This window comes from Anabas testudineus, chromosome 9 (assembly GCF_900324465.2).
Source record: "Anabas testudineus chromosome 9, fAnaTes1.2, whole genome shotgun sequence".
Taxonomy (NCBI): Eukaryota; Metazoa; Chordata; class Actinopteri; order Anabantiformes; family Anabantidae; genus Anabas; species Anabas testudineus.
In genome coordinates, this window is record NC_046618.1 from 20480021 (window position 1) to 20503432 (window position 23412).

Sequence of the window (23412 nt, forward strand, 5' to 3'; positions counted from 1 at the left end):
TCTGGCATAATCCTGACTTTCTAGTTAATAAAACAACCAGTGTCATCAATACCTGAAATTGCAATCTATTATTAAATCTAAAGTTAATACTCCAACTGTCTACATTTGAGAAATTAAAGACAACAAGCTATATTACACATCTGTATAAATTACACATCTGCACTGACACCTGCCTACAGATAAAACAAACATGAGATCTTCTAGTCTCTCCTGATTGTGGATGCAAATATCCAAACTATAACAAAGTAAATATACACTTAAATCTGTATAGTACAGTTAATCCCAATAAAAATATTTATAACAGTACTAATAATTTATTCTGACATATGTTCACTGTACTCAGTCATGCTGGGTAACTACAGCTACGTGATCTGGCTCTGTCCTCTTGTCCAACACTCAGCTCAAAGTCTCTGACACATCAAAGATCAAATTTCATTTTAAATACACCCCAGCTTTCATTTTAATCCCCCTGGCCCCCACCCACACTCCGGTGGTAGCATCTACAGTCTGGTGATGTATATTGTCCTTTTGTCCTCTTATCCCACTCAATCCCATCATTATTTATTCCTCATAAAGATATTGCACTTCTGATTAGACTTGAAATGACGATTACTCATCGATTTCAACGGTCACAACAATGGTCACAAGACAATTCAGGAACATCATGTGAGCCGCGCCTCGATGTGCGGTATTTCTTCTGTATTTCCTCTTATTTCTTCTCTTATAATGGACACAATCAATCGTGTCACATAAGGTTAACAGTGATTTGATGACATTTCCGCAGCACACCCGCACACACTTCAGTCATCACACCAAAACAAACTGTAATATTGGCATGGTATTGATTCCACACAGCAGTGCTCTTTAACCTGGTCTTTGGCAAGTCCCTTCAGGGAGAAATAGGTTGCCAAGATGGATGCGTTGACAGGCAGTACATATTTTTTGACAGATGACCGTAATACTGTGATTTTACATTAAGCCTGTTCATTTATTTATCAACCAATTATCACTCAATGATATGGCATTTCTTAGGTTTAATTAGCTAGTTTCAAATTAATATACTAATGCTCATGAAAATGTTAATGTATGTTAATTAAATTGAATTGAAGTCAAACTCTCCTATATCCTAGATTCATGACATGTAAAGTGAAATATTTCATCTTTTTTATTTACATTTTTGATGATTAACCCTTTCAGCTCATTAACATCTAAAATCCAGTATCTTAAAATAATAAAAGATTTCCCGAGATCAATCAACAAAGGTTTTACAATTCAGAAATTACTAACTACTGAAAGGTATGTTTGTGTGACTGCGTTATGGAAGACTAGGCTGCTTTGACAGCAGCCTTCAGCTCATCTGTATTGTTGGGTCAGGTGTTTCTCTTCTTCCTCTTGACAATACCCCACTGATTTACTGTGGGGTTCGGGTCAGGCAAGGTGGCCGGCCAATCAAGCACAGTAATATCATGGTCAGCAAACTAGTTAGTGGTAGTTTGGAGCTGTGTGGAGGTGGAGGTCCTGCTGGAAAAGGAAACAGCATCTCCATTAAGATTGTCAGCAGACAGAAGCATGTACTGCTTGGTAAACCACAGTGGACCGACTCCAGCAGAAATCATCACAGACTAGAGAAAACTCAAAATGGACTTCAAGCACCTTCCTTGGATACTGTGCCTCTTCACTTTGATTTCCAAATAAAACGCTTTATAATTTACTTTTATCTGAAAAAAGGACTTTGGACCAGTGATTCAATTGATACTAGGGATGCAACAGTAGAAGCCTGTAGAACCTCGAGACTCCCGCCTCAGTCCACTCTATGTGAATCTCTTCAAAGTTCCTGAATTGACTTTGCTTGGCAATCTTCTTAACAATCTCTGTTGCTTGCGCACTTTTGTCTATCACACTTTTCCCTTCCAGTCAACTTTCCACAAATATGGGTCATCTCTGTGAGCCAGCCCTCACAGAGATGACCCTCTGTGGCGGACTCTCCCTGTAGACCCAACGATTGTGGTTTCATGTACTAACTAGACAGATACTTGCAGTATTTACACTGTATGAAAAGCAATTTGCTCAAACTCAAAATGAAATATTGAAATATTTTGATAAACTGGATTTTTGATTTGAATGAACTGTAAGCCATAATGATTGAAATTAAAGCAAAAAAGGGTTTGAATTATTATAAAATTCAATTTTTTTGATGATCCACAACATTAAATGCACCTGATATTAATGTTGTAGCTTATAGGTATATGTTAAATTAAAGCCATATATGCCCCTTAACACATATATATTTATTTTAAATTTAAATTAATGGAAATTAAAATAATAATGTCATTTCTGTTTTACAAGTGTCAGTGTCTTCTTGTATCTACATAACTTTATGTTTTGGTGGATTCTTGTCTAGTAAATGCACAGACATGATCTCACATTTAGACATAGACAAAAGCCAGTCAATTTGTTAGGTTTTACAGTATACTTTATATTAAAATGCTATTTTAAACTCTTCTCTATTGTCTGACTTACAATTGTGATTTAAACAAGTCACTAAGTCCTCTTATGTCTTGTATCGCAGTGTGTTTTGTCATATATTGTCTGCCTGAGATTTTATTGAGAGACTGCTACTACTACTTCCTTGAAATGTGGTCTCCTGACTATACATAGTCAGTGTGGAGGTACACCGAATGACTCAGACTAATTTCAAAGTAATTACTTCTCTAAATTCCCCCAAACTTGGCAGCATCCCTGGACTCAGCATATTTATTCATGCTAGAAAACAACTCATTAATTATAGGATAGGGACTGCGTTTTTTCCTTTGTAGACACATTTATGTAGAAGATACAGATGTAAACAGGAGGGGTGACTGCAAAACAGATATTTTTTCTTGAACTGTATTATTGCTTTAGGCTTGGAACAAAATCTGAGCCAGAACAGGTAATATTTTAACAACTTGCTGGTTGAGAAGATTTGTTCTAACAGTTGTGAGTACACACTTATATCTGCCACAAAAATGACCTGTTAAAATAACAGTAGTGATACAAATGATGTGACACAAAAAAAAGTGTCAATGTCACCTAAGTCACAATGATCTAAGAACAAATCTTAAATGCTCATAGGGTTGAATCAATAAACAAGATAATTATGGACTTTAGTGGCCACTGTAAAAGAAAGGACAGTGTGTCACAAATTATTTCAGAAGCTACTAATTGGCAAGATAACACTACTAAAGTAAAGACATGTCAGAGGTGTTATGTTTTCATCTGCAGAGACAGAGATTATCCGAAGAGCTGCTGAAAACGTACAGTATATGTAATTTCACCCCACAATTACAACACAGTGGGGAAATATTATCAATATCACTGTATCACTGTGATACCACTGTACTTTATTAGGTACAACCATGCAATCACATGCAATCCAGTACAGCAGCTCTACAATCAATTCTACTTTTTTAAAGTCATAAGAGAGAAATATTTCATTCAACAAAGCAATGGTGACTTTTTAATAAAGACTGTAGTATTCATCGTATCGTGCCTTCTGTTTAGTACTGGCTTCATATTTAATCAAAGTTAAGAAGTCCAAGGAACCATACTGCTTTAGAGTGAGAAGTAAGGAACCTTTGAAATCCAAATGAAACTTATTTAGTGCTGTATTGTATTTTATCTCAGTAAGTACCTTTGCTTGATTTGACTGATCTTTTAACAGTTCTACTTACCAACTGTATTTGCTTTAATAGAAACAACCAATAAATTAACTAGATCAAAACTGAGATTATTATTACACCGTTAAAATTTGTGTTTGTACAAATACAACATGATTTAAAAAGGAGTATCACAAATTTGTCTGTAGGAAACTGGAAGCAGTGTCCTCCTGTATTATTACTGTACTTCATTGTTGAGGTTACAATAATAAGTAATAACCACACTGTAAGGGTTATAGGAAATGTGGATCATGATCAAAAAAAAATAATTTTCACTGTCACTGTTAAAAATAGGGAACAGTCTTCATGCAACAAAATCTATACATTTATCAAATGTGACAAAACCTAAATCCAAAAACTAGATTGGATGGAATTAATTTTGTTGTGGGATATACTGCAAAAAATGACATTATTTATATATGATATAAACACTTCTTTCTATTTCTGGGTAAAGTTTGAAGTTAAAGTTTGAAGGTAAAGTTTCAATAATGCTTATTTTTTTTAAGATATGACCTCATTGTAATGTTAAACCCGGTAGATCTGCTCCTACTGAGGATCAGATCTTCAGCTCAGTCACTTGTAACATAAAATAGCCCAAAACTGTCCCAACTGCTTTTTCAAACATGCCTAAGAGAGAGGAGAGTTGAGGAGCTAGCAAGCACAAATATCTTTCTCAGCAGAGTGTGGAGCAGTTCTGAAACACAACTGAATATGTTTGGACTTGCACTTGATAGGTGGTGAGCATGAAGACTCCAATTTCTTCACACAAATGAAAGTTTGCTTACTTATGCATTAATGTGCAACTTACAAAACTGGCAACTGTTTCATCTCAGGGTGAGATGTGCTTGGATTCAAAGATCTTACGGAACACATCAGGAAGGAGCTAATTTGCCCATTATTTCTAGGGTGGGATAGAAACCAGCTTGTGGTTCACTGCGAGCTGAGAGGAAAACACATTATCACCCAGACACACACATTAAACCAAGAAGCAAGTTATAAAGTAGAAGATTAAGGTCGGCAGAGCACAGTATTCGCCAAGTTTTTACAATGTGCAACATCGGAAAAACACACACACAGCGTAATAGCCTCTATTTCATTACAATAGAGACTCTTGCACATTAGAAAACAACTGAATTCACTTAATGTCAAATTTTAGAGACAAGCAAAGTTCAGCCAGTGTTAAATAAGCAGCCTTTTAAACAAATACAGATATAAAAAATGTTTGAATATAAAACTTCTGAATAATTATTTATGGATTACTGACAATTTCTTTCCTACTGCAGTGGCAGTAACAGCAGAATACAATTAACTTAGAATCATATGACCATGTATAATCTGTTTTTTACAGTGATTAAGTAACGTTTCATCTTTCAACTTAATAGAAATACGTGAATGTTCCAAAGGCAAAAGGACAATGAGCAATTATTACATTTCATAAAATTAAATGTCACTTATCTGTCAGTGCCACGGCGCCGGCTTTTCTTCAGCATGGTACGAGGAACATTCTTGCACATTCAGCTACATGGTCTTTTTGCTGTAATAATTCACTTATAATGAGATATTAGGCCATATCTCGTTAAGATAAAAGGAGAAAAAAGTGCCTCTTGGGTCAGAGGGTAATCTCTGGCTATTGTGTCCTGGCCACAGAGCCAGACAATTAAGCAAGAGAAAATGAGGACCTAAGGAGCAGTGTGAGCTTATTAAAATCTTGAGGTTAGAAAAAGGGGGAATTAAGGGTTGTTGCCCCATCTTGAAAATAATGAAACAAACGGGGCGTCAGCCATTATGAAAAAGCCTTTTGTATGGTTGGTGCATTGTTTTTCATGATGAGCCATTAAGTGAAAAACATGGCAAGCAATAGCATTCTTAATGGACTATTTAATAAAACTTTGCACTTTAAGTATTTGCATTCACAAAAATTCACAGATGGAAACCTTCCAGTGACATGCATACTTTCCCCTGCACATTCAGATACAAAACAAACAAATGCGGGCATCTCATGCCAGAACTGAACCACCAAGTTGTTGCTCGCCAGAACCATCCTCCAACTAATTATGATGTATTACGAGAGGTACTTGGCTATCAGAGAAGCCAGCAGATCTGCCCTGTCTCAATGAGTTGCAACATTTCCAGGCACACACAGCCCATTTAATGCAGGGGCTCAACTCAGCCTGCAGTCTATCAGCGCTCAGGGACCGGTAATCAATTCTCTAATGCCGTTTGAGCCTATTCACTGCAGCTATGATCCACTCCTTACTGTGCAGATACACGCGCACGCATCCACGCACGCTGAGATGTGTGGATGTAGGCCCGACTGCAACCAAGCACACACCAAATATAACCCAGATGGCCATCGTAAAAGCAGAGGACAACTCCCAAATATTAACTTACCAAGTGTAGCAGTGATAGGGCACTGTCATCTAATGGCATTATCAAAATGAGTGCAGCTCTCCTGGGGCAGACTCTAGTTCCTGATTACCTAGCAGTGGTGGACCTTGTTTGTGACCAAATCTGATCAGCATAGCACCAGACACAGACATGGCGGTCAGGAACTCAGCCCAAGGCCCCTTATCTCTACCGACAGGCCGTTGGTTCTTTATGGGCCATAATGTCCTCCTGGGAATTAATCTGATTGGGCTCCGGTGGAAGATTATGTTCAAGTAAAAGTGCTAAAAGGAAAGGTGGGGCCCTAACTTCCTTTCTGTGCTACTTGGATCAGATGGAATTACAGTGTGAGACCTTGTACAGATCAGAGAGTGACAACTGAAATGTCTTTGAATGGTTGCTCCAGGCATGCCATTTGCTGGAACTGACTAACCAATGGTAACTTGGAATCTTGTTTCCAAGATGGTTTTGAGAATGAAACAAATGTGAGCAATAAAAAAAAACATTTAGCGAAGACAAGTGTATTTCAGGCTTTTTCTACTGAATATATAGTACAAATATTACACTTTTTACTACTGTTCCTTTGTCTGACTGCTAGAATTACTCAGCACTTGATGTTATATACAAAACACAACCTAATACTATCAGAAAACATGTTTTGTTTCCTGTTCCTTTCCCTTTATCAAAAGTTCTGTTAATCTATTTGGCAGGGGTAGCAGAGTTCATTTCTATGTTTTGAATTTTAGGTGAGACTTTCATTTACACTGGGATAAAGAGTGAGGCATTATCTAAATTAACTAAGGTGTGGGATCGCCACTACTGTTTGCCATTAACAGTCCAGAGGGGTAGAACACTTACTTTGGCGTCTGCGTGTCCTCCAAGCGGTTCCCTAGCTGGAACTCATGGGATTTGCTGCGGTGCAGTGCGGTGAAGCCTGGCAGCAGATGGATGAGCTTGCGGCTTGGAGGAGGTGGCGTTCCTGGGGCCTTAACTTTGTTCCGTCGTCGCATGGGGGGAGTGCCAGGTGGGGTCATGGTGTTGACCACCAAGGGAGTCCGAGGAGGTGTGTTGCCAAAATGCCTCTGGCGGGGCGATGGGGGCAGGGAGCGGTGACCAGAGTCCAAGGGAGGGAAGAGCCCTGAGGCAGGGCTGTCAACGGTGAGTCGATCCGCATACAAAGGGGGGGCCAGGGCTTGGGGACTGTGGCACAAATGCTGGTTGTACTTGGACTGGACTTTGGGGCTTTGGGAGAGCTGGAACCGGATCCACTGACTTGCCTCTGGCTGGCACACAGGAGTGTTTTCTTTTCCCGATTCAGAGGTGGGCCACTGAATGGACCAGTCCTGCTTCACCTGACTTCCTGTTGGAAGGAAGCAGAGTGGGAGATAGTTTTAACTACAGTATCACACACATCTGCTTGTGAGTTACATAGTAATTACAAAAAAACATTATCTTCTACCCACACTGGTATTTATTCATGGAAACAGATTTGTCCAGGTTTTGAGATATGCCTAAAAACTATACCCTAATACAAAGGAAGAAAATAGAAAATCATTTCTGGTTTCACAGTCTTTCAGTAATTTGAAAAAGTCAACACCAACCTGCCCTTCTATAAACAATGACTCTGTTAGAGAAGGCATTTTAAGGGTACATGTCTCAAAACCAGGAAAAATGTTTTGTACATGCTTGTATACCACTTTGGGTGAGTACGAAAATGTTCAGTTTTTCATAGTTTGTGTTAATATGCATGTAATGTATCATGTTAGGCTAAACCGAATCTCTCCATGCACTTAATATTAAAACACCCATTAGCTCGACCTCTTGATTGCAGCGCTAAGAGTAATCCTGGCAGCAGACAGACATTTATGACCAGCAAATGTGCCCAATTTGTTCAAGGAATAATTAACAGTGCTGTAATTTAAAATGAATGTATTAGTAGTGCAGTAGTACCATTCAAATATGCCAATGCGGAGCAGTTGAAGCATGAATGGATGGAGCGAGAGAATGAGAGAAATGGAAGAGTGCGCCAAAACCAAACAGGGCAAAGCTGCATGAGTCATAACACAAACTGACTTTTTTTTTTTTTTTACCAAAGCCCAACTTTCAGTTGGATGAGAAAGAAAAACAATAGCGGCAAAAACTTGAAGGTGAGCAGCCAAATGAGTGTTTCTGGGCTCTGATGACGATACTTTACCTCCGTTTGTGTGCAATTTATCCTCCTCAAGTTGTTCTTGAGAAAGAAACAAAAAAAGAATTTGTTTATTGATCTGGCAGAGACTCAACTGAAATAGTCTGCAGTGTTCTAGTTATCTGCTGAGCAAAATAAAAGTTGTGGTAGAGTTGATTCTGGGTGCATCTGAGTCTGGTCACACTGAACCCGCAGCCTTCAAAAACTGCTATTAACCACCAAACCACTATTAATGCAAAGTTCTGTCAACAACCCCCAAAACTTTTTCTTGTTCTGTGTCATTATTTTTCCTCCACGTGACGTCGTCTCTAAGGAGCTATAAGCATCAAAAACACAAACTTCAAACACAATATCAACACGAGCAACATCAAATGAACCAAGAAAAAGATGTCTTATAAAAGGTCCTAGAGGAATTGCAAAATGTGATGGAGAAGAAGCCTGCAGCCTTTCCTGTTCCGTAATGTTTAATGAAGAAGCTGCAAGGAAAGGCAAGTTGCGGGAAGAGGCTGCGTCGACTCAAGGGACAAAATATTCAGGAAGGTATTTTGTCTTTTTAAATATATTCTATTCGTCTTGACGGAGGGTTCTTACATTTCTTTTTAAATTCATTTAGATTGTGGTTGTTGTTGTTTTTGTCCTTTCCTCATTTGTACTTTCTGACTAGTTTAGCACAATGTCCATCTATAGATTTGACAGCAGGGTGTTTCAAGTCCATCTGTCATTTCCACTTGGCTGCCTGAGGACCCCACTCATGCTTGTCTCTAAAGCCACATTAAGAGGCCCACATCTCAAGCCTAAAATCCCCTTCAGAAGCATATCGAGATGCAGAAAGGATGAGTGGCCCTGAAAGAGTGCTCGTCCGCTAATGCAGGAAAAGATGAGGTGTGCACTCAATCAAGCCTCCTTTATTAACAGGAATAAAACTGCAACAGGCCACTCCGAAATCTAAAAGTTCAGCTTGACCCCACTTGAATGACTAAAACTAATCAACTGCCACTGAAGATTTCATCTCACTAAAGCTGCGATTACAGATGGCAACAGAAAGCTGATTGGATTTGGACAAATCTAAAGATGTCCCGAAACATAAGGTGACAATTTGCGCTGCCCATCTGAAAATGAGTGCCTCGCAAAAATCTAACCAAATAGTTTTTAGAAATGTCAACTAATTACCTTTGATTAAATTATGAGCTTCTTGTTGGTAATTATATTCCTGCATAAATCATCCTCTCTTTAAAAATGCTTTTGACAGTGCACATCAAGCTTACACCCTAGTGAAATTTCTCTGCAAGAGAAGCAATGAACTTGAATCACACTCATGAAACTGTTGCTTCAAGTAATGAGTCAATTCATCAAGCACACTAGTATCTTAGCAACTGCATCAGCAAAATAGTAACAGGACTTGACTTATGAATTTCTTGTTTCACATGATCTCACCTAAGAAAGAGAGTCAAACCAAAAACAGCTCAATGGTGAACGAGAAGAAACACAGAGGCTGATGAAGAACAGGCTGAGCAGAACATGTTTGAAAGCTGTAATTTGAGTTAATTTGTGTGGCTTGTGCTAGTTAGCGAGTGGGTTTTAAAAGTTTCTTTTCATGTAGAGCTTTAATGAAGAATGTTTTTGTCATTTAAAGCACTTCTTTGCCCAGTATTTCAGCAGCAACCTGCTGATTTCAAGACCTGCCTGCACTTTATTGCTGCTTTTCTTTAAAGAGCATTAATATTTAAACTGTATCATAATACAAAATGATTAAAATGCAACTTTTTTTTCAGCTCTAATGAACACAATGATGATGCTATGAGTGGGAATGTGGGCTAATGTCACATTCTGCAGCCACATCGTAACATGGCATAACTGTGCATTGTGAAACATTAGCTCTTTACCAGACATCACCTTAGGATTCTTAGCTTCGTCTCACATGAAATGTGAGTTTAAAGGTTATTAAAAGGTTATCTCTCTCATTAAATAACCCAAGTAAACAGTTTCACGTTCACAAAAACAGGCGGACATGAGGTCACAGTGACCGTGACCACTAAAATCTATTAAGTTTATTCTCAGTACCACTGGAAATTTGTGCCAATTTTTTTTTTTCATGCCTCAAGTGTGATGGACAAGGAGAGAAAACCCTGAAAACACAACGCCTCTGGCCACAGCTGTCTCACAGTGGTATAAAGATTAGCAAATGTATCTTCCTGCATGTATTACCAAACACTGGTCGCATTAATGCAGAACTTCGAATGTACTTTAGGAGCCACATCATCATCCATCTTCTATTCTCAGCTCACACCTGAATCCTGAATAACCCTGCATCTCTCAACATCAGCTGTCAAACCAAACAATGCACCTGAAGCATTTAGAACTGCTTCTCCTCTGCAGTGATTAATGCAAATAGCACAACCTAACACCATTAATGGAGCAATCTTAACATGCGGTGTGGTTTTGAAAAAGACAGATAACAGCCTCATAATTGGACTAATTACCTCTAGATGTGTTACTTCTTTGGGCTAAATGGCAGTGAAATGCCACTGGGACAGTGGCTGGTCTCTCTTACTGCCACTGTAAACAGGATTTAGGGAAAAGGGCAACGTCTGCATGCAATAGAGGCAGTGTCCCGTTTTAATCTCGACTCTTTAGAGTTGAGTGGTTGTGGCGTTCTTGCAGTGTAATCAGTGGGACTCAAAGTTGGACTGTGCCAATTAGTAAGGAGCCAATAAGGACCACCAAGAGGTGCTCAGGAAGATGGGTGTTGGGGGTTCGTTCAATGCTTCTTCTGGTCGCTTTCCTTCCCTGTTGCATCTGCTCTTTTCTTCTCTACATGACTACGCGTCTTCCTCACCTCCCGTGGTCACTGCTTCTTTCTCCCTATTTCCACTCTGCGCCTCTCTATCTCTGTTTTTCAGCATCCTTCTTCCCCCACTTGCCTCACTACTTCTCTTTCCTTTCCTCTCCTCTCCTACGCCAGTCCCCTGTCTTGCTTATGTGCTTGTGCTTCTCTCTCCTCTGCCCTCCTTCAACTCTCTTTCTTGCTGATGGCATTTGAAGCCAATTAACTGTTTGCATGCATGTGAAGCTGTCTCAAGAGAGGGCATGGGGACATTCCTTTAAGCTGTCAAAGATTACAGAGGAAAGGAGCCGAGGAGATCTGTCGTGCCACGCAAAGATCAACACTATTAGACTGATCAACAGCTCATATTCCAGAAATTCTCCATGTGAAAGCGTGTGTATAAGCACATGTGTGTGTTTGTGTGAACTCTATACGTGCGCGTGTGTGTGTGTGTGCGCTTGTCTAGTGGGGCGGGCTGAATAATGTGTCTATATTGCGGCACAAAGGACCAACCGGCTGCCTCCAAATTGTATGACTCATCCTCATTGCGACTCGTGGACTGCAATCCCAAGAGACTGTAGTGAAAAATTCTATTAACTTGCATTAGTTTCCTTCCTCTACCATTACACCACCAAGCAGCCTGCGTTTGCTTATGATGTTCCCTATTTCTTTGCTTATGTGATGTATAAACTGCCAGGATTGTAAAGTATACAAACGTACGTATCGGCCAATTTTAATATAATTCCCTATGACTCACAACCTGGAAAAAAAGCATGTGCATAAATCTGTAAATCCTTCTTTCTGCTTTTTTTTCATAATGGTTGACTATATGTGTACTTTTGTAACAACCCCCAGATCTGAAAGAGAGAAATATCTTTCTTTATCCATAAATATAACTCTTTAAAAAAGACCCAAGATGTAAGAACATCCTCCACTTCTTGCCTAGCTGTGTTTGAGCGCTAAATGCTCTCATGGGGCTGCGTAACGACTCAACAACACTTGCTGCGTCTACTCTTGTATATCTGACACACAGGTGCACGCAAACGCGCACGCACAGATGTGCGTTTTTTAAAACTATGACACATCTCCCTCTCCTGGTTCCATCTGGTTTCTGCTCTGTGTGGTGGTGGTGGTGGTGGTGTTGTTGTGGTGCATTCACACGTCTCTAGCCAGCCCTCCTGTTAGAGAGCCCATTAGTGGCTCTGTGTGGCCAGACCATCCCTTTGGAGAGGGCAGAGGGAGGGAGGAGAAGGAGATGAGGGGAGAAGAGAGGCAGAGAATGGTAAACAATAAGTGGGAGAACAGGAAGAAGATGTGAGGAGTGAAGAAGTGAGGCAAACCCAGAGAAATACAAGTACTGCCCATGTCAATCCTGTAAAGTATGTGATTTTAGAGCAAATCTTGTATAACATGTGCAAGACAGCAGGTCTGAAATCAGCAGATAGAGTTTGACCCAAGTCTGTCCCAGTTCTGGTCGCATGATACCAGGTGATTATTTATTGGGAGGAAATCATAGCCGCATCTCCATTCAAAGATCAGTTTCTTGGCTAAAATGTGTGTCAGCCTAGAGAGAGACGAGAGCACCGAGACAGGGTATGACATGCAGCAAAGGCTCCTCCCAGCCAGGATTCACAAAGTGGGCATCAAAGCACTGAGGTACAAAGCTTAACCAATATTGTACAAGACGCTACAGCTGTTCAAAGTTCATCCATAAGAAAACAGAAAGCCTAAACAAGGATCAAAATCATTCTGCACACATCTAAAACTGAAATAAAGTGTGGAGACAGCATCTTGTTGTCAGATTATTAAACACTACAAAGGTAAGACTGGTTGTTGAATCTGTAAAATACAGCGACTTTGTAATAATATTAGCTTGTCATTGAATCAGGCTTTGTGCTTTGCAGTTAAATTAAGCTGAACAAATGTTGTGTTAGTTCTAATTTGTTCAAACTTGATTTTTTGAATGAGTGGCAGCCTTAGTTAATTCTGTGTCCAGTGTTGGTCTGCTTCAAAGAGAGGATGAGAAGGAAGCTTCTGATCGGATCCGTTCCACCCTCACTCACGAACCATGAGAAGAAGCTTAATTAAAGAGGACCACAAGAAGCATCCTGAGTGCATAAACATGACCTTAAAAAGGGTATTTTGGTGGAAAGCACTGATATGCTCCACATATTATTACCAACTTATTTAAATTTTGATAAGCATAAGACTTTAAATGGAGGAAAATCACCAGATACAAAGACAACAATGATTCACATGTAATCAGTCAGACATTATTTACCATATTTTTGTCTTTGTGTCTTGACTACATGCATATTTCCCCCTCACTTAAAGACTTGACAGTTCTTCATATAGGTGATGATATAAGATTTATTTATAAGTTATTGTCATGTGTGAAGAATATATGTCAGATTTAAAGGGAAGAAATCAAAAGCTGCAAGACCAAGACAGTTACAGCATAAATGAGCTGGTCTCCAGAGACGCCTGAGCTATGGGCTGCCGAGGCCGCCTGACGCACTCTGCCAGGGGACGCCTGCCTGCCTGCCTGTCTGTCTGTCTATCTGTCTTTCTGGACAACAGTCGCCTCCATCCCCAATCAAACCAATGAGACAGAAAGATAGGAAGGAAGTTGGAGATGCACAGAGGAGGCGAGCAACTCCAGGAGACAGACCGGCAAATGAGCACAGGGACCAACAGAGAGGTGCGAATACTTGGAGAAAACAGCTCAGTACCTGCAGAATGACACAGAAACTAGTTTTGAGGCTGTTTGTGAAAAACGCCCGATTTTTTTCTTCATTACATTAAAAATCTTTAAAAATGCCCTGAAGAACAGCCGAGTTAGAATTCTTCTAATAAAACAGCATTTTAATAAAGCACAATTTTGTTGAGGGCACACTGAAGAAAATCTACTCATCAAGTTAATTTGCTTAATTATTCAGCAGAGCCTTTCGTTTGAAAGGACATCTGCTGGAGAACAGGAGTGTGTGTGTGTGTGTGTGTGTGTGTGTGTGTGTGTGTGTGTGTGTGTGTGTGTAGGAGGAGGAGAAACAGATATGTTACCAAACATGGGTTTACAAAAGGTTGCCATAAGCCCAACACCATATTTTTGAGTGATGCTCTACTGCCCCCTTCAGGCTCTTGTTTGTCATTGCAAAAGCTGTAAACTGAGAAACTGGAACCAAAGGGTGGTCTGTGCTGCCCCCTGGTGTCAAACCATGCAACGACACACATACTTGTGGCATTGCAGCAGTGTAGAGCTCAACAGGTTCGTTAATAGCGTCATAAAAAACACACAACAGGCTGGTGATTGGAAAAATAAGGAATGTTAAGTAAAACAAGCATTTTCTAGCCTGTTAGACTGTGACAATGGCAACAAGGAGGTAAACAAACCAGTAAAAGAAGAAAATACTGGCAACGTTTGGCACCTGTATCACACTTAAATCTCTATAAACATAAATTCAGCATGGCATTAAATTCAACCCACTGAAGCCATGTGCTGTCAAACAATATCAGTTGTATGGCTCAATTATTTGTAATTGTGCATTATGATGAAATAATCTTGACTTTTAAACCAACGTGGGGAAGAAGTCCGTCAGAAAAATGTGAATCATTCTTTTCATAAAATTCCATGTCTGGGAAGCTAAAAGTGTAAAAAAAAGATCTAAAACAGCTGCTAAATGGAGCTTGAGTTGAAAATGTTTATGTCGACTAATTGCACGTTTTAGCCTTTACAACTCAGACACCTTTACTCAGATATTACTACATAATTCATCATTTTAAACAAAAGAAAAAGAAAAATGTGTTGGAGTTTAAATAGTATTCAGAATGGGACTTAAAGACTGTTAGAGGATAAAGATATAATAATATATTAAACAGACAAGATGATTGCAGTACAGATATTTAGTTGCTTTAAGGCACTGTGTCTACTGGTACACAATGTTTTTCACACAAGAGCTTCAGACTCTTTTACAGGATTTTATAAAGTCAGTTGATGCATTTAAAAAATGTCCTACAGTAATGATCTAATTAATTCCAACTGTGGATCACTGTGAATAAAAAGTGCTATTATAAAAAAGATAAAATGATCAGCAACATTATAGAATAATACCCAACATACATACAGTAAATAAGAGAGAATAAAACACCACCTGTATACTGTTTTACTCTAAACACATAGGAGTATAATCACACTCCTGTCCACAAATACCATGCATATGATATAATACACTATCCGTCCTGTGCTGTTCTCAGGTTCAGATTTTCTAAAACTTCATCTATTCTACCATCAAACACAATAATGCTTCTTTACTAATTTGAACCCTGATTTACTGCTCTTTACGTTTTCAGTGTGCAGCTGCATTATTAATTTAGCAAACAAATAATAATTAAGGCAGACCTCTCCATCATCTTTTCACAGAATCCCTCACTATGCTTTTCCTTTTCTGAATTCATTAGAAATTGCATAATTCACACCTTACTAATACACATCTTGTAGTGTCATAAGCAGAATGAGGGAACTGTTGGTCATTACACTGAATACTGCAGAAGGTAAACAAGCATCTTTCTCATGTGTTTTGTTTGTGTGATATCACCGTCTTTTGAACCTCTCCGACTGTGTCTGTTTTGTCTTATTGACTCAAACTGTACATTTTATCACTGGGAATCATTTTACAAACAACAATAAACACCTAAAACTTAACTTCTATTGTTCTGGCAGTCCCTGGTTTCAAAGTATTTTGATTTTGTATTAAGAAAATAAACTTAAACGAAATTGAGTTCAGTAGAACATCATGGTTAAACTCATTTGTTTCTTAAATATTGTGGTGTGATAATAATAAACACTTTGATGCAGGACGCTGGTGCATTTAAAGCTACAGTATGTTACGTGTGTAATATTATTTTAGTAGAAATATACTTTAGAACTTATCTATCTTAACTCTTATTTTGGAGAGTTGTTGTTGGCACCTCCCGTGAACACAGACTCAAAGAACAGCACTAGTAGAGGGGGAGAGATATTCATATTTGAGTGAGGTTCACCCATCGAACCAATCAGAGTTTTGCAGCTTTCTCATATATTCTAATTTGATATTGACTAACACCTGAAGGGCTGTGCAGACCATGGTGAAGCACAGCAGATGGTGGAAGAGCATCATGGGGGATGTAGGGAGGGCTCAGTGGAGCTCAGTGGATTGATTTCAAGTGTCATGTTAGCACTACCTGAAGTCACTGTAGCTTTAAGGATTTAGTATCTGAGATTTATAAAATAATTTCCAGAATAACTTCATGGATTCACAAGCTGACAAAACGATTATGTGAATTTGGTTGTTTATAACATTCAATAATTTCATATAATTTAAAGATCTCATGTATTTTCTTCTCCCCCACACAGCTCATTACTGTTCACTGTCCAGTGAACTCATCAAACACCCACCAAAATACCTTGAAGACTAAGATAAACGTTCAAGTTGCTCTTCAGTAGGTGGCTCTTTTCTTTCTCATGTTTTAATGACTGGGGCATTAATGTAATTTAGTGTGTTATGCTCAGGTATGTGTGGGTGAACTGGGTGGACTCTTACCGAGCTGGTGGGCCTTTCTGAGGCAGGACAGGGAGGCGTTGAGTCGGGCGCACTCCTCTTCGTTGGCACCAAACTTCTGCAGCAGCTCACATACCTGCTCCTCACTCTTCTCCAGCAGGCCCTCCAGGGTCACCTCACCTGGACTCATCTGCTGCAAAGCACACACACACACACACACACACACACACACACACACACACGACACAAACAGTGAAACACACACAGAAACATATACATAAAGAAAATTGAAAGTATATTAACATGAAAGTTGTTGTTTTAACAACCTGCGATTTGTATTTTTAAATATTTGTCTCTTGTAACAGCGAACAAGATATATATATTTAAGATTTTAAAAAGCAGTTAGGTCTTACCTGTGTGACCTCTTTCCTCATGTTGACGATGCGGAACCAGTGGCCGAGGCGAGGGAAGTCCTCCAGCTCGGCACTGCGCTCCTCTAAGGCCACTTTGCACTTGCAGGACAGCTGGCGGCTGAAGTACTTCACCAACTTCCCCTGAGTTCAAGATGGAGAAACAAAGATGAGGAAGGGCTTTTGTAATACTGACCAAACCTTTGCATACAGTATTTATCACTTGCCCATATACCAAAACTTTTTGTTTTTTCTTTTCAGTTTTTCAGTATATTCTTTGTCAACATTTGAAAAAGAAAGATTAAATTCTAAAGCCAGTATCACATCTATTGACCATTAACAGCTATGACTACTTATACAACCATCGTCAAGTTAAAGACAAGTTATCCACCAGCCTAAAATGTACCAGCTGCTATTGTACAGTAACAGCAGTGACCTCACAGTCAGACACAGTATTTACTCCAGCATTTACTTAGCTCACTCGACCACTGCTCTCTTATTGAGCTATGGAGGATGGGGTCAGTGGTACATTCTGCGACAGCAATGGACAAATCTTAATAGACAGCTTCTTCCTCTTGTGACTGGCTGATTCTCACTTTGTTCAAGTTCAAAGTGAATTTACAGCGAGTGAGAGTAAAATTAGGGCATAGTGTTAAAAGGAACACCTCTTAACTAAGACGCAGATCTCCTCAAAGAGCAGTTTAAACAAACCGGATCAACACAACATCACTGGTGTGTAGTGAAAATGTTTATGGGTATTTAAATTTTCTGAATTAGAAGCATGTCAGATAAATAAATTAATTCAATTAAATAAACACACAGAGAAGTCAAATTAAGCTAAGACACAAATTTACACAATACACTAAATACCTAATCCAATTGCCACCGTATCACATGCTACGAGAAGAGTCTGTGCATCCACAATAGTTATTAAAACTATTTAAGTTACCCAACTTTTGAGTTTTATAATTTATTTCAAGTGTTAATAGGTCGGAGATGTGATTCTTTACACAGGTAACAACAAGGTGAACAGAGGTGGGAAGGTAAATAGCACGACATGCTGAGATAAAGACATGACGGAAAGGAGGGGGCAGTAGAACAAATCAACCTGCCTGTTGAATAACAAGAACACAGGTAATTGTTTGAATCACGTTAATGCTTTTATCAAACCACTGCTTACGTGTAGAAGTAGCTGTCGGCACCATCAGGCCTCTTTCTAGTTCCTCTGTTTCTATTAATTCAAGTCTATTAATTCAAAGGTTTTTACAGTTCAACAGTAATACTGTTGAATGTCTGGCAGGTTCTCATTTTCATATGAGTCTCTAACTTAAGATTTATTATAATTTATATTTTTATTATAAAAACATTTGCAACATTTTTTTGCAGGTCTTTAATTGTATGCCAACCATTAATATCCTTTATGTGAACATATTGTGTTTAATACATCTTTATTTAGTTACTGATATAAATAACATTGCTTATTGAAGTGTTATTTCTCTGAACATGTTAAGGGCAGGAGTTCACTCGTGGGTCAAACATCCCAGTACTTTATTCACTGGCAGCAACATGTCAGTGTTTAGTCTGTTGTTTTGGAATTCACATGATTTATCACAATGAAGGTTTCATCTCAAAATAGGCAACAAAAACAATTATGATCACACTACAACACTAAAAATAAAGCGTTAGCAATTACGTATTTCCAAGTCATAATTATTCATGTGTTGTACCTGTCTTATTTTCAGTAACTAATTAATTCAGTGTCAAAGATCTGACTCCTGTATCTTTTCACCACAGGAATAATCTTCAATGTTATGGTTCAGAAACATTCTCACAGGTCACTATTATCATATTTAAGTCAGGTCTGAAACCAAGTGTGAGTTTCTGTCACATTGTCAATACTAAATCCTCACATTTCTGAGAACTATGCTCACAATTTGAGGAGTTACCTCAACTATATGTGGTCTATTTCCTAATTTGTCTGTGTTAAGATTAATATATAGGTTTTATATGTGTGATTAAGTGAGTATGCATTCCAGTTTAACAGTAGCCTAGTTTGATTTGAGAGGCGGGATATGATGAAACCCCTATCTCTCTCTGAATAAGTATTTACCATATCTGATCAACTAAACACCAACATTCAGGCTGGTACTCAGTATGTGTTTTTTTAACAACTGAAATATATGGAAGCTCATTTCAGTCAGTAAAAGAATATTTTTTTTTATTTTAGGAATATAAAAAAGTGTGTTACAAACTTTTGTACTCACTGACAATAGTTGGATTTATTTCAAAACATTTTATTGATTGTTTTTTAATTTGATAATAGCCCTTTGTGACAGGTCTATGGTCAGAATGACATTAAAGATATTGGGTAGATAATGACAGATTTGGTACTAGAGTTTACTTGTGCATATAACTTTCTATTACTTCTACAGACATCAATCAGAAAATTCAACCCTAAAAAGCACCAATAACAAGTACTGAAGCTCTGTGTCACAAGAACTTTTACTATAAAATATCTAAGGTACTTCACAGTGTACTACATCTATAGACAAAGCAATTGAAGGGTGGATTTGTTGTAAAGCAGTTTCGAGCTGAAACAACTAATCTGATTGAAAACAATGATAAATTAAGGTCTGGGCCCACAGTAGGTGACGTGATGCTTGAAGACTTAAGGATGATGCATGTGGATGGCCCAATTCCAAAACATCCACCTACAAAATGACTGCAAGAAATGAGACAGTGCTGGCCTACATCAGTGAATACCAAAGTAGAAACCAGTGGAGGAGGGACCAGCAAGTCACCTCTGAATGTAGAAAAACCCTACAGCAACTGCCCACGGCTCTGCCCAATAAGGAGACAGCTCTGTCCACAGAGAAACACACATTTACCCGGACTAAATGTGTTCACTTCATACAGCGTATCATATTTTTACAGTACATTATGTCTCATGATTCATCTATCTAAACAACCATCGTTAATATCTCACTAAACTGTTTATAGGGGTACTGACAATTGGATGACATGATATGACGTCACATATCCAATATGAAGTAATTAGTTGTCATTTTTCCAACAATATGAATTAAAGAGCGGGAAACAGTGTGTCAGAGACAAAGAGAGAGGGACAGAAAGACAGACAGTGACTTTTAGAAAGACTTTTTTGTCACTTTAAACTAATCTAAGTAAACATGTTATAACTGAGAAATTGGCATGATACTATGCTGATATAAGCATTTACCTCAAAGTACACCTTTGCCTAACAGCATCCTCTATCTTTCCTTACTTTGCAGTAAGGTTGTAGACTCTCAGTGTTGTTTATGTACATTTGTTTGCAGCAATATTAGGCAGAGATACAGTAAAAGCAGATGTCTAAACTACTGGCCCAGGGCTTAACTCAACTGCACGTCATGCCAAAATGTCTCTTTCTAATCCTAAAAAATGTTGACCTGGAGCACGGCCAGTTTTAAGATAGGTGGAGCTGATTATATTTTTGCGCAGTTTAATGTGACTTCTCTCGGTCTCCACTGCAAGAAGAAACATTCTCAAAGAAATGCAATCTTAAGTGGGTTTAGGCCTTATTAAACTTAACATATAGAAGAAGACTACAGGTACAAGAGGCTGGAAAAACAATATGAGAGTTGCTCAAAGTTGGAGTAGATAGAATTTCAATTTACTGCATTTATGTGGCCACTGTAAGTTTGATGACCTCATGTGCAAAATCCAAGTGGCATTGCTGCAGTCGGAACTGATTTGGCAAGGAGCACCTTACTCCCTTGCTGTGGCGAAAACCAAGAGGCACTGAGCATACTGTACTGTGGGCAGATGTACAAGCATAAGCTGCTCGCACTAGCAGGCTAACAATAGCATGCCACAGGCTGAAAATGATCGCTGTTTTTAACACTTGATTATTTTACCTTCTGTCTGTTGCCCTTGCACGGACTGCTACATTGCTCTGGTAATGCTTGTGGTTTTTCACTACCATGTTACAAACAAGCAACAATCAGTGCCTCCTGAATTAATTGAATTGATTCATCATGGCTCAGGAGCGAGACTCAGAAAGTGGCTACGATTGTTTGATTGGATGTTGTGTCGACTGTTGAGAATCACAATATCTAAATGCAATGTGAGAAACTAATCTATGACTAACTACAATGAAAGATCAAGTAAAGGTCAAAGATTAAAGAATAAAAGCCTTTTAGTCTTGATAACGTAACTAAACCAGCATATTTCCCACAATGATGATATTCCCTGAAACAGACAGGTGAACTAGATGAGTTTCTACTGTGCTATTCCCACTGAGACATGAGCTAAATTGACCACAACTGCTACGCTCACAATTAATTCAAATAACCTTGAACAACACCAGCTGTAACTGATACGTTAGAGAAAGTTGTACCTCAACACCTGCCCTGCCATTTAAAGTTATTTCAGAGCAAAATAAAAGGTCAGGTTTGTAATTGAGCAATTAGAAATGTATTTATATAAACTTGGAAAGAGCAATTCTTTAGCTGATAGTACCCAAATTCAACAGTTTAGCCTCTCTGCAGCATGTAGTAACGAACACTTCAGTGGACATGGTGTGGACGCGAAGAGGAAGGATCACTTGTGTACATGCATTAACATTCGTGACATACAACAGTATGCAGGAAAAAATTGGCAGCAAGGCTAAGTGCCATTTCCATATCCAGCACCATATTCATTCTACAATAGTTATTATGTAAGTGTGTTCCCAGGCACAATCAAGGCTAGTAAACTAAATATGTAAATCTGGTGGAGTGTCCCGCTAAAGTTATGGATTTAGAGAGCTTTAAAGCAAGTTGCAGCTTATTGAGTATGTCTTCAGCACTAAACAGCAAGTGACCACATGTGCACACATGTTAAATGAAGGTAAAGTCTGAACTTGAGCAACTGACTGGAAAAAGAAACACACAAACACACAAAGGTTTCAGTCATGATTCCCATTTTGGCAGCAAAATAATGTGTGTTAAAATAAACATGATAAAACCTTTGCTTATACACTGCCCATCTAAAAGAAAGTCACACATTCTAATATTTTGTTGGACCACGTTTAGCTTTGATTATGAATCCTGGCATTGTCATCTTGCAAAATGCTCGTGCCATCAGGAAAGAAAAAGAAATCCACTGATGGAATAACCTGGTCATTCAGTATATTCAGTAGTCAGCTGACCTCTTTCTTTAAACACATAACGTTGCTGAACCTAGACCTGACCAACTGCAGCAACTCCAGATCATAGCACTGCCCCTGCAAGCTTATACGGTAAATACTAGGCATGATAGGTACATCCCCCTACCTGTCTCTCTTCTTACCCTGATGCTCCCATCACTTTGGAACAGGGTAAATATGGACTTAGACCACATGACCTTCGTCCATTGGACAGTTTTTAACCCAGTTGTTTTATCAGTCTTTCATTTCTAATTTGACCCCTCTGAAACAGATTAACTTATTTTCCACGACCACAGGATGTGTCTTCAGGCGTGGTTGTTTAAGAAATGAGAAGCTACTCACTGCATCAGTTTAAAGTTAAATAACTTGTTGCCAGCTGAAACACAATCATCCATGCAGTAATTAACCAATGGGAGGCTCTTACCTATTAGCTTAGTTAAATCCAGGTGGTGACTTTTTTTTTTGGACGGGCAGTGTAGCTTTAGAGATTAATTAACAACACTCCTTTTTTACTAGCCTCAGCTTTGTTATATGTAATGTTCTACATTTGTCTGCATCCCCATGAAAGCCTAAAAAAACACATAATGATATTCTGTAGGCTGCTATTCTCGGTAGAGTGTTTGGTTAAAGCAGGGTCTGTGGTCAATGGCTCTAAGAGTTTGTGTCTGTGGCACAATATGTGTCCTTTAGGTCAATATAGATGGACAGGTAATGAGGAACGGTTTGGATGACGTCACTGTGACCCTAATCAAAACTCCTGGTGGACAACTCATTTGTCGTTGAGGCAATAAGAGGACTGTCATCCTAACACGCTCTCCAACTCAGAGGATCGGAAGATTAACTGGTTCTCAGGAGTCATTCTTTTATTGCACTTGAGAATTAACTGTTGAGTGTGTTTTCTTCTGTTCTCATTCATTTCTAATACCTCATTCGTTCTGTTAAGCATCTTTTTCACATATTCATTGATTTCATTTCTGTTGAGAAAGATTATTATAAACCGAAATAAAATGACCAATAAACTGATATGTATTTCCATCAAGTTCAAGTTTGTGCAGCATCCATCTATTTCGGCTCCTGGGTATTGATAAAATGTGTTTCACAAGAGTGTTGTAGCCTAAACTTAACAGCAGAAGAGCTGCAGCCCACAACAGTACATGACCACAGAAATATCTCACTCTGACCTGAATTCAT

At 38.8% G+C, this 23412-nt stretch overlaps 1 protein-coding gene across 1 annotated transcript in view; it reads right to left on the reverse strand.

The window, feature by feature from the left end:
* Positions 1–23412, reverse strand: part of ksr2 (kinase suppressor of ras 2) — a 73889-nt gene that overhangs the window by 47330 nt on the left and 3147 nt on the right. Inside the window, exons 2-5 of the mRNA XM_026342622.1 lie at positions 17040–17180; positions 16669–16819; positions 8275–8310; positions 6939–7440 (exon numbers count right to left, since the gene is read on the reverse strand). Of these exons, the coding sequence (XP_026198407.1) occupies positions 6939–7440; positions 8275–8310; positions 16669–16819; positions 17040–17180 (830 nt within the window). The remainder of the gene's footprint in view (positions 1–6938; positions 7441–8274; positions 8311–16668; positions 16820–17039; positions 17181–23412) is intronic.